Source organism: Xyrauchen texanus, chromosome 20 (assembly GCF_025860055.1).
Source record: "Xyrauchen texanus isolate HMW12.3.18 chromosome 20, RBS_HiC_50CHRs, whole genome shotgun sequence".
Lineage (NCBI taxonomy): Eukaryota > Metazoa > Chordata > Actinopteri > Cypriniformes > Catostomidae > Xyrauchen > Xyrauchen texanus.
This window is the reverse complement of record NC_068295.1, coordinates 40673836-40685657: the sequence shown is the minus strand read 5'-3', so window position 1 is coordinate 40685657 and position 11822 is coordinate 40673836. Positions and strand designations below refer to the sequence as shown.

Here is an 11822-nt window from a genome sequence, read left to right as displayed (position 1 = left end):
CGCAGAATGCTCAATGAGGTAAAAAGAACCCTAGAGTGACAGCTAAAGACTTGAAGGAATCACTGGAACTGTTTAACATCTCTGTTCATGAGTCTGCTATACTGAAAACATTAAACAGGTATGAAGTCCATAACAGGACATCATTAAGGAAGCCGCTGCTTTCCAACAAAAAACATTGCTGCGCACCTGAAGTTTGCCAAAAACCACCTTGACACTCCACAACACTACTGAGAAAAGTCTTTGTTGACTGATCAAACTAAGGTTTAATTCTTTGGGAAGAACACGCAGCACTACATATGGTATAAAAAGGGCACCGCATACCAAAATGAAAACATCATCCCAACGGTGATGTACGGTGGAGGGAGCATCATGATTTGGGGCTGTTGCTGCTTCAGTTTGCTATCATCAAGGGAAATATAACTTCCCAAGTTTATCAAGATATCCTACAGGATAATGTCAGGGTGGCTGTGCACCAGCTGAAGGTCAGTAGAAGTTGGGTGATGCCACATTTTACTGCCACATTATATTTTACGATGATGACTCTCAATTTCAGAATAGCTACAAAAAAAAAAGAAAATCCACCTTTTTGAGTGGTACAGCCAGAGCCAAGAGCTTAACCCAATAGAGATGCTGTGGAGTGACCTCAAGAGAGCTGTTCCCATCAGACATCCTATAGAATATGACTGATCTGAAGCAGTTCTGTAAGGAAGAATTGTCCCAAATTCCTTCTGAACGTTGTGCAGGTTAATCCAGTTATTGTTATTTCTGCCAAAGGAGGATCGACCAGTCATTAAATCTAAGGGTTCACTTACTTTTTCCACAGCAATGTTAATGTTTAGTGGGTTGTGTTCAATAAAGACAAGAAATATTATAATTGTTTGTGTGTTGTTAGCTGTTTTTTTTTTTTTTTTTTTAACAAGAATGTAAATGTTTTTAAACCATGTATGGTTTGAATGTAGAAACAATGTACATACAGTAGAACACTCAAAAAGACATTGTTATTTAATACAATTTCATACAGTGCTGGGATTATACAGAATTCAAACAAAACCCCAACCTGTCTGGCTTTATGCACATTAACTTTTATGGTGTACGTTTCATCTGCGCTTACATCATATTTTTTATTGACTATTTCAGGTTGTTCCCAGATGCAGTTAATATTTTCCTGCTTGACTGAGCTGGTCACGCATAGCAAGATGCTGAGGACACTGTTTGTGGCTTTGGCAAGCTCTGCGGATTCAGCAAGTCAGAGTCCAGATTCATGAACAGTCTATTATATCCTCACATGAACTGTGAGCAGGACATGTGTTTGACTGCCTCTTAACATCACAACGACAAACAGGTATTTCGGTTTTATTTGTCTTCTTTCTTTCTTTCTTTCTTTCTTTCTTTCTTTCTTTCTTTCTTTCTTTCTTTCTTTCTTTCTTTTCAGGACTGATAATCTGTGTTTGATTACGAGAACGTCAAGTGTATGTTTTACAAAAGCCAGGACACATACACGCTGTTGAGAATCAGGTTTGCCATATGTGGATAGTGTTTACGAAAAGACGCTCAAACAACATTAACAAAAATTATAAAGCTTTAAAACCCGGGGTGTTATCTTTTTAACAATTTAAAGGGTGTGTTTTTTTTTTTTTAGATTAACTACAGGAAACTTGCAAAGCTGCCAGAATATCTTCTTTGCTTTCCCAGAAATAAGATTCCGGACTTGGCATGTTCATACAAAATCTTCATGAATCATGCTCCCTTTGTGTATTCATTTATTCAAAAAGCTATGAAAGGATGTAACACAATGATTAATGTGATGTTAGTAGAGAATGAAAAGGTCATGTTTGCAATAGCTATACTGTTATATCATATTGATAGTGTACTGTGTGTTTTGTGGGAGAAGGTGAAATAGAGATTTCACAGATCTTGAAGTGGTTCTGACAAGCTGATGAAGTGTGGACACACCCTGGTGTTAGTCAGGAGAGAAAATGAAGGACAGCTGTATGCGCTCTGGACCAGACAGGATAAATAGCGGTCTCCAAAAGCACGTCATCTCCGGCCAGTTTCATTGCATAATGAGAAACTCAAGCATAGTTTAAGACTCTGGAGGAAGCAGAACGCCAATCCAAGCAACAGTATTGCAGTTGGAATGGTGCTTAGAAATTTTTGCGAGTGAAATGAAAACCTTCAGGTTTGAGGAAGCAAAAGAAAGATGAAAACAAGGTAAAATTTCTACTTTGTGTTTAATGACATACGTTTGAATGTAAAACAGTGTTTGTAAGCATGCTGAAATGTCTGTGCGCTTGTACATGTACTGTGGGTCCCAAAAGCCTGATGGTACATGTTATTTTCTGTCATAACCTTTGGTTGTTTAAAAGGTGATGTGTGTTTCTTTATGTTCAAATACTTTATCCTGTTCAGAGAAAACTTTAAAAGAGCCATTAGTAGGTTGATTACCTTGAAAATAGTTAACACTTACTCGCTATCTAAACATTACTCTTTTTGTTTGAGCATCATGACCAGCCTGACATAGCAATGCTAGCTCAACTAATGGCATGACATTTTGGGTGGGACTATCTGTTTTGCCTGACTAATGGAAGACTGGGGAAGTGTTTAGGAGATCTATTCGAAAGCATTATTGGTAATCATTTACATTATCATTCCCTTTGTTAAGGGTTTATAAAAGGGTTTATTAATGACTAATAAGTCATTTACAAATGTATTATAAATCATTGATATTTGATAATAAGACATTCATGCATTACTTACCAAAAAGTGAGCCATTTTACCTCACATGTTATAAATGCCTAATAATATACATTCATCAACATTCAACATTAATAACCTATAAAAAGTACCTTAATGTAAAGTGGAAACATGTGAAGCATTGATTAAGGAGTTTCCAACATTAGAAACCTATGTACATAAAGTTCAGTATGTTTTAATGGTCATCAGGCATTATTATATGATATATGCTGTGAATGAGCATGAAGAGCAGTGTTTTGCAGAGAACCTTAGGTAACTAGGACTAGTTAAGTTGGGACAGCACTCGGAGTAGCCCCATTATTTTGACATCGACGTGACAAGAAAAGTGACATCACAAGTAAGTCAAGACATAAAATGACAACTATAATCTAACTATAATAGTCAATTTCTGCTGCATTGTGACATAAATCATGAAACGGTAATTACGGTATTTATTAAGCATATATAACATGTAAGTTAAATGCTCACTATTTGGCTAGAATTGCATGAAAGTCACCCTTTTTATTCATGTTGTTATAACTGTATATCAGTGATTTATTATTTGTAAATAAATGAGTATTCAATAATGAACCCTTTTATAAAACCTTAACAAAGGGAACATTAATGTAAACTATTACCACATCATTTTTTTACATTTTGTTTGATGAAGCTAGTAATTCAGAAATTACACATTTCACTTTATAATGTTTAATAATAAAAAGATGTATTATTATTTTTAGGTTCAAATGAATAAAAATCCTAGATTTTCAATGTGTTCTCAGACCTTTGGACCCCACTGACAGTTATGTTCCATTCAGCTGACAACCACACAAACAGTCCACTAGAGCCATGGCAACGCACACAGTGAGCTGCATTAAAGACCGTCAGAGGGCCTAGCCTGTTTTACTGCCTTGTCTACATCTTGCATTGGCTGATTGACCCTACACAGTGCCACCACTGTGCTTCACTGAAACATCCTGGTGGGTTGCAATTCTTTAACTTACAAGCACTAGCTTTTTTTTTTCCAAAAAACAGTGAGCTGCCTACGTGGGCAGCATTTAAAGGAATCATTGGAAAGCTGTTCCAAAAGGTAGGCAGGCATTCTACATTTTTTTGGCCAGAAACATACGAACGTGTACATAGATGCGAATGCCTGGCCAACGCATTGCAAGCTTGTGGTCCTGCTTTAGATACTTAATGTGCATTTCATTGTTACTGTGGTGGTAACAATCCTCAGGAGTCAAAGGGGGCGACAGAGTTACCTTCAAATGTCTGTGTCAGATGTGTTTTTATTCAGCTAGCTAACTATAAACATGTTGACTGTTAAACCAGAGCCTGTCTGAAGGTGAGTCTACAAGCTTGGCCTAAAATAGCATAACAGAGGGCTCCCATAGACATTCTATGGGTGGTACACTGGCGAGGAGACAATATGCCGTTATTTTTGAATGGATCTTAATGGAGGAGATGTTGAACTGCCTTTGTAAGGAAAAAGTTAATCACTTAATGAATTGACAGCCTGTCCACTAATCTTCAACGTTTCTCACACTAAACAATCCTTTTGGAGTGAACTATTTGTGAAGTTTAGGCCCTACTATGATAAAATTGCTGTGGTGTTAGTTTGCAGCTCTCCCCATTCATTTGTATGGTATCCACAAATGATGATGGTAAAAAGTGTGGAGGCTGTTATCTCAATATAGCAGATCAATTGTTAAATAAACTTTAACTAACTTTCATTCTTTAAACTGTTGTACCATGACACACCTAGAGAAAACTGGCCGTAGAAGAAGATTAATCTCCACTATAGCGCCCCTTGTGGGAACACTGAGAACAAAATTCATCCTTGCATTGTGCACTTTTGGGAGATAGTTAACTAAAAGAAAGCAATGCTGCTAACTTAACAACATGTTTCAGTTGCGTGACAGTAGCAAAGCAATTTGAAAATAGTATCGATTTTCCAGTAATGCTGTAATGCTGTAGTGTCACAAAATGCTACATTTGCAGCAATGGAGTAATCAAATGCACTCAGCTAAACCATTCTCTCTGATTCGTGTAGCACTGAGAAAACCAAATCATTTATGTGAATTGATTGAATAGATTAAACATGTGTTTTGAAGATATGTACAGTACTTGCTTTGCTCACGTCACATAAACTCTTGTACTGTAAAACATTTCATTTACATACCTTATCTGTCACATAGTATCAACTAGGGCAAAGTAGCGATTTTCCTGTTGTAAACAGTTACAGAACAATGACACGAAGTAGCGAGCTGCAAGTCGCATATGCGCAATCGAACACAGAACAGCATACCCATCCCGTCATCAGCTGTTGTCTAGAGTCCCAAATAGCTACACTCACTGACCACTTTATTAGGAACACCTGTACACCTACTTATTCATGTGATTATCTAATCAGCCAATCGTGTGGCAGCATTGCAATGCATAAAATCATGCATATAAGGGTCAGTAGCTTCAGTCAATGTTTACATCATCCATCAGAATGAGGAAAAATGTGATCTCAATGATTTTGACCGTGGAACAATTTTGTTTACTCAGAATGGTGCCATAAACAATAACATCCATCGAGCGACAGTTCTGCAGACGGAAATACCTTGTTGATGGGAGCGGTTAACGGAGAATGGCCAGACTGGTTCGAGCTGACAAAGACTAAGGTAACTCAGGTAACCGCTCTTTACAATTATACTGAGCAGAATAGCATCTCAGAATACACAACATGACTAATCTAGAGGCGGATGGGCTACAACAGCAGAAGATCACATCGGGTTCCACTTCTGTCAACCATGAACAGAAAGTTGAGGCTGCAGTGGGTCTACCATCTTGTGCATCTCAGCAGAAATCCAGATTCATCAGACCAGGCGTGTATTTCCAGTCTTTAACTGTCCAGTTTTGGTTAGCCTGTGCACACTGCAGCCTTAGATTTCTGTTCTTGGCTGAAAGAATTAGAAACCAACATGGTCTTCTGCTGTTGTAGGCTCAAGGTTGGACATGTTGTGGATTCTGATATGCTATTCTGCTCACTACAATTGTACAGAGGGAGTTGTCTCAGCCTTTCAGTCAGCTTGAAGCAATCTAGCCATTCTCAATTGACCTCTCTCATCAACAAGCCATTTCTGTCTGCAGAACTGTCGCTCACTGGATGATTTTGATTTGGTAACATTCTGAGTAAACTCTAGAGACTGTTATGAGTGAAAATCCCAGGAGATCAGCAGTTACAGAAATACTGTACACAATACTTTTATAAATTGAAGAGCATATTTACTTATATGAGCCCATTATTATCCTGTTTGTTTCCTAATTTCAAACATCATTCAAACAGAACAAACATATTACACAGGAGGAAAGGCTCTTCATTACCATGTACCAGGTCAGTGTAGCTAGTCTAAAATATAGTAATAATAATAATAAATTATAGTATTTATGAAAAATAAATTCCAGCTGAAACACATCTTGAAACTTTAAATACAACTGCCACTGTTGATATAAAAGTCTAATAGATTTTACCTTTAGATTATTTCATATGAAACTATAACTGTTACTTTTACTCATGTAAAATTGTGAAACAATTTTGTAAAGGTGATGATGTATAATAATAATAATAAGATTTGTTGCTCTTCTCCTCCTCAGTGCTGTTTGGCATGTCAGGGCTGTCTACAGTTTGAGAGGTTTGACTTGACTTCCTCCGTAACACTTTAAACTAGAAAAGTCTCTCTAGAATTGAAATTGGTCACATCAGTTTTGAGGTCTGCACTCCGCAATATCGAGAGAAGCCCGGTTGTTGCGTGCGCGTGTCAGAGAGAAGAGCAGATCATGATCGCGAGCTGATTCTGTTACACTCAAGTGAAAGTGCAGATGAGAAATCTTTAGCTGATTGTGAGATTATCATTAAATCTGCCTCAGCAGTCCTAAATAGGCGATCACTTGTGCGGCCGCCGAAATATCTTCAATGGGAGAACCATGGCATTGTTCTTTCCCTGCTGTCCGCGACCCAGTCCGAATAGACCCGCGACCCAATTTTGGGTCGTGAACCACCAGTTGACAACTGGTTTAACTCACCCACACACACACTTATGTCAGACCCCCTCGCTCGCTTCTCTCTGACATTTTCTCCGCTGCATGTGAGTGTGTGTGGGTGTGTGTGTGTGTGTGTGTGTGTGTAGCGCAAGTTGACGAGTCTGACAGGCAATCAAGGAGGAAAGAAGATGCGCACGTGTAGGTGAGATTCTCCGTCCGGTTGCATTTTTTTCTCAATACCATAGATAAGCAAATGTACATGTTATGATTACATCAATATTCATACCATGGTATACCATGAAACTGGTATATCACTGCAATACCGTGCAAGAAATGGAACAGAACGCAGGTGTCTCTCGTATCTAAAAAAACATGGCCAAATCTTTACATAGAAAACTATGCACTGCGTGACCCCAAAATTCATTCAATGTGAACAGCCCCTTAGACTGCTGCTGCCTATGTACTCAGAAGACATTATGGTAGCTCACTGTGATTTGGTACAGAACCACTATCATTACTGTTTGACTAAACAATCTTCTCTTCTCCTACATGCAGGTCTCTAAATAAGATGATCCTGTGTAGTCACATTTCTTTTGCAGTGCTGTACTGCATACTGTGGCTCGCGGTGCCTGTCCTGCTGCGCTCTGAATTCAAGTTGGCCTACGTCACCGAGCGCAGTGTGTACATGTGCACGTGTGCGCAGGATCTCGGCTTCTGTGAGAAAATGAACTCCAGCGAATGCAACAACTGCAAGAACCAATCACTTGTGTTTCAGAAGGCTGAGAGCCCCAGCCCAGTGCAAAAGAAGCGCCTGACGGTCTGGTATACCTCACCCCTTAACGTGGCCCTCCTGTTGAACAACTCAGAAATTAGGCACCTGTCATTGGTCCAGTGCAAACCTGCTGTTGACCAGCCTATCTCATTTGACTACTTCACAGTACAGCGTCTGGAAAGTCTAACAGTCACCTATCCATTCTGGAAGCCTGTCCTGAGTTATAATATCACAATTGGCAAAGAGAGAGGTGCTCCCTACCACGAGGAAGCGAGAATCGCAGTCATTCACACCTCTGTGTTGACTGGAAAAACAGAGCTAAAGTCCTACACTGTCCAAACCAAAGTGGATCACAATGGCATGATGTCCTTCCCAGACATTTACATGTCTCGCAATGGGCTTTCGGAAATGTCCAGGATATTTGTCACTTTTCTGTACTGAGAAGCCTATGAATCGACTTCCATATTTCCTCAGTGGCATATTGTAGTATTTGATCATAACACACATTTCATCTAGCTATTATATACTATGATGTTACATAGTTGCTCTCACTATTAAACAAATAACTGTTCTGCATATTTGGTAATGTATATAATTTATTTAGTAATGTATATAATCAATATACAAATACATAATATAAATTCTTATAGCAAATATTGACCACATGCATGTCATTTCTGATTAAAGGCCATGTACAAAGACTTTATTCTCAAAAATTAAAAAAAGACTTGGCAACAGTTTCTACAAAGCCAGTATTTAGAATGCATTGTAAAGGTTGTAAAAATCCATTATAATGCATCTGTTATGTCTCATAATACATTTTGTAATATGTTATAACTTCACAAAAAAAATTGTAACCACAATTATAATACATAATCACACTTACATATTCAAAGATATACCTTAGAGTATAATGCATTTTAACATGACCAACATCAAATTTTATTCACTGATTTGCATAATTTATAATGTATTATATGTGTATATATATATTTAAGCAATATCACATGAGCAAGAGTGCGATATGGCCCTACATCAGCACTGCTGTGATTCGGCTGCAGGATGAGTGTTGTAGGTAATCACAGCAGTGCTGATGTAGGGCCATATAGTACAATCGCGAATGTGATATTGCTTATATACAACAGTTCAATGAACAAGTCAATTTAATAAAATGAGTACAGTCATAAAAACGCATTTGTGCATGGAACTACTTTCTTACGTCATGGATCAGAAACTGCCATTGCTGGTTCAAAACAAATGATGCGTCCAAACCTCTGTTAGTAATTCAAAAATGTCACTTCAGAAATAGTATCATGGCTTGTGCTGTTTCGAACAAGTTATTGGATAAACAAGGATGTGTGTGTGTGTGTGTGTGTGTGTGTGTGTGTGTGTGTGTGTGTGTGTGTGCTCTTAACATATAAGCACTGGTCTTACACTGTAGTTTAGAATGGCAAGAACAGAAGCGGAGTGATACACACAATGAAGTGACAGAGTGCTGATGTTGTCAGACCATCAGTGCTTATGGAATGTCTCTCATCCAGTCAGATTCGAGGACCAGAAGTAACTGTTCTGAGTAAACTCTAGAGAATGTTGTATGTGAAAATGCCAGGAGATCAGCAGTTACAGAAAAACTTAAACCAGCCCGTCTGGCACCAACAATCATGCCACTGTCGAAATCACAGAGATAATTTTTTCCCCTTTCTGTTGGTTGATGTGAACATTAACTGAAGCTCCTGACCCGTATATGCATGATTGTATGCACTGCACTGCTGCCACATGATTGGCTGATTAGATAATCACATGAATGATTGGTGTACAGGCGTACCTATTAAAGTGGTCGGTGAGTGTATATTTCTCAGCAAATATTGATATATGTGATTTATTATGATTTACTTAATTAATTTATCAATCAACACATCATGTAATTAATTTGATTAAAAGTAATTATGTAAAATGTAATATGTAAATGTTTAGTGCTAATATGCCAAAATTAGGTAGTTGCCATTAGATACTTTAGTTTAGATCTTAAAAAACTAGAGTCCACCATGCATCCTACCTACCAACCCTACTTCTAGCTCCACGTTATTTCATGGGGTGAACTTTTTTAGACCAAGTGGCCTCACCAGCTCAGTCACGAAACCTGTGTAGAAAATGTCAAATGTTACTCCAAAATAAAAAAAGAGACAAATAAGAAATTATATTTTGCATATAGAAATGAATGCTATTTTAGGGCCATTCACTTTTCTTTCTTTTTCACAATGATGGTTATGGATATTTCAACTTAGTTTTCAATGCCATAATGCAAAAAAGATGGTCTTTATGATATTGTCATCACCAGAGTGTGAAAGAAAATTATATATTATTTAAATAGTGAAGTATTTAAACATCATAGTATTACTTATATGTACTGCCTTTCATTTTCACTGATAATTAAAAAATAAATCATAGCCTAGACATATAATGCTGTTGCATCATGGGTGACCTGAGTACAAGTCCCGGCTCATGATGTCCTTTCTAATTCCCACTCTCTTCTCCCCAGTCATTTCCTGTCATCTCTCCACTGTCCTCTTGCTAATAAAGTCTAAGATGTTCCCCTAAATACATAGGGTCAGGTACCTTGTAGATTTGCAGTATTTTATACTGAACTGTTAATTAACTGTATGCTTGTAAGGATTTCTATTGTGATAAATCGCTAATTTTGGGTTTATTTTAAAGTATGTGGCTAATTTTCAGCTTGTTTTTCCAGACCAGATTATTGTTTCTCTAGCAAGATCTGGCAACACTGAAACTGGTATATCAATCACAAGGTGATTAAAATGGTGAAAAATTCAACAGCAATGGTGACTACTTGTCTTAGCACCTATAGTATCCTACCATATATATTTGAACCTAAAATAATGATGTTGGAAAAGAACGTTTATGGACATGTTATTTCTCATCTTGCCAGCTATAGGGCAACATCTACAGTATATGTGTTTTGTTTGTTTGTTTTTTTATGCTTTCTCGTATGTCATATTAAAGCAAAGCTTGAGACGTAAATTGCAAAGACTGTGTTCTCAGTGATCTCCCAACAAGGGGGCCCTTGCCAGTCCTCATTTTTTGTCATGGTCATTTGATCACCCTGATTTCTTGTTGTTGGGGTTAGGGTTAGGTTAATTCTTGTTAATTGAGAATTACCCACCCAATACACTATTTTGCATCTATTATTGCATCTGCACATCTGTTTGAGACCTTTGATTATGTATGTTTCTTGTGTTTGCTTTAAATGCCACTTTTAAACTGATTGCTGACATGTATTTAGAGTGCAGATTAAATACAATTCTGTCAGAAGGGCTTTAATGTCAGACTGACTCCAACTATTTACTGACAATATGTAAAAAATTGGTACTGGCTGGCATAACTTTTACATAACTGGTCTCCTCTCAGTGTCCCATTATATTAGTCTTTGCACCACTAGATGTCAGTCTTCTCTACTTTATGATGTAAAATAACTGTAACAGCCACCAGCAAGACTACGTTTGCCTTTTCATTTAGACCGTTTATATACAGTTTTTCTTTACCTATTTAAATATTAATTTGAATAAGAATATCAACGTTTTTAAAACTGCCAACAGGACTGTCATGTCGGAATAATCGTATTTACGAGAAGATCTCACATGAACGCCACCACAAAGTCGTTATTAATAGTGGGAAACTGGATTTTCTTTGAGCCCCGAATTTCCGTGTTAGGGGCGTGTCGATTTAAGAATCATGGCGGAAGCAAATTGTTAACGGTAGAAATTCAGTTTTAGGCCTACTTGCGGATTTTGACCGCACAGTTCAGTTTGTATGCAATGTGTCCTGTTAAAGAAAATAAGACTCATTAAAAGGTGCACTCAGTAATTATAATCCAATACACTTTTTGTGAAATTCTGCAAATATCTCCTCACAGTCTGAAGCAGTCTTCTGTGGGTGGGCTGAAAAAAAATATATACTAGTAGGCTATTTGTACACAACTGTGGCTCTGTAAATGGGACAGATGAACGATCCACACACAGAGTTGGGAGGGCTACTTTAGAAATGTATTCTACAACAGATTACAGAAGCTGGAATATGTCATTTGTAACATATTCTGTTAGATTACTCAAGGTCAGTAAAGTATTCTAAATACTTTGGATTACTTCTTCAGCAATTTTTCACTTTTGCCTATAAAAACTCTGTCAGTAGCCTACAGTAAGACAAAATACACGTTAAAAATACATTCTCTGAAAAAACTGAAATATCTTATGCAGTGTTGTTTCTAAAACAA

The 11822-nt window shown here is 37.5% G+C and overlaps 1 protein-coding gene across 6 annotated transcripts; it reads left to right on the top strand.

Moving 5' to 3' along the window:
- Positions 1-1194: 1194 nt before the first annotated feature.
- Positions 1195-10826, top strand: si:ch73-52p7.1 (uncharacterized protein LOC100321084 homolog). Of its 6 annotated transcripts, XM_052151764.1 has the most exons (5): positions 1195-1342; positions 1892-2211; positions 3516-3713; positions 5287-5402; positions 7318-10826. In XM_052151764.1, exon 5 carries the CDS (start codon positions 7331-7333, stop codon positions 7973-7975), a length of 645 nt encoding a protein of 214 aa, XP_052007724.1. In that variant the 5' UTR covers positions 1195-1342; positions 1892-2211; positions 3516-3713; positions 5287-5402; positions 7318-7330; the 3' UTR covers positions 7976-10826. The 6 variants fall into 6 exon arrangements, with proteins under 6 accessions (XP_052007724.1, XP_052007722.1, XP_052007720.1 ...); XM_052151762.1 differs by lacking the exon at positions 5287-5402 and having other exon boundaries at positions 3552-3713; XM_052151760.1 differs by lacking the exon at positions 5287-5402.
- The last annotated feature ends 996 nt before the right edge of the window (positions 10827-11822 follow it).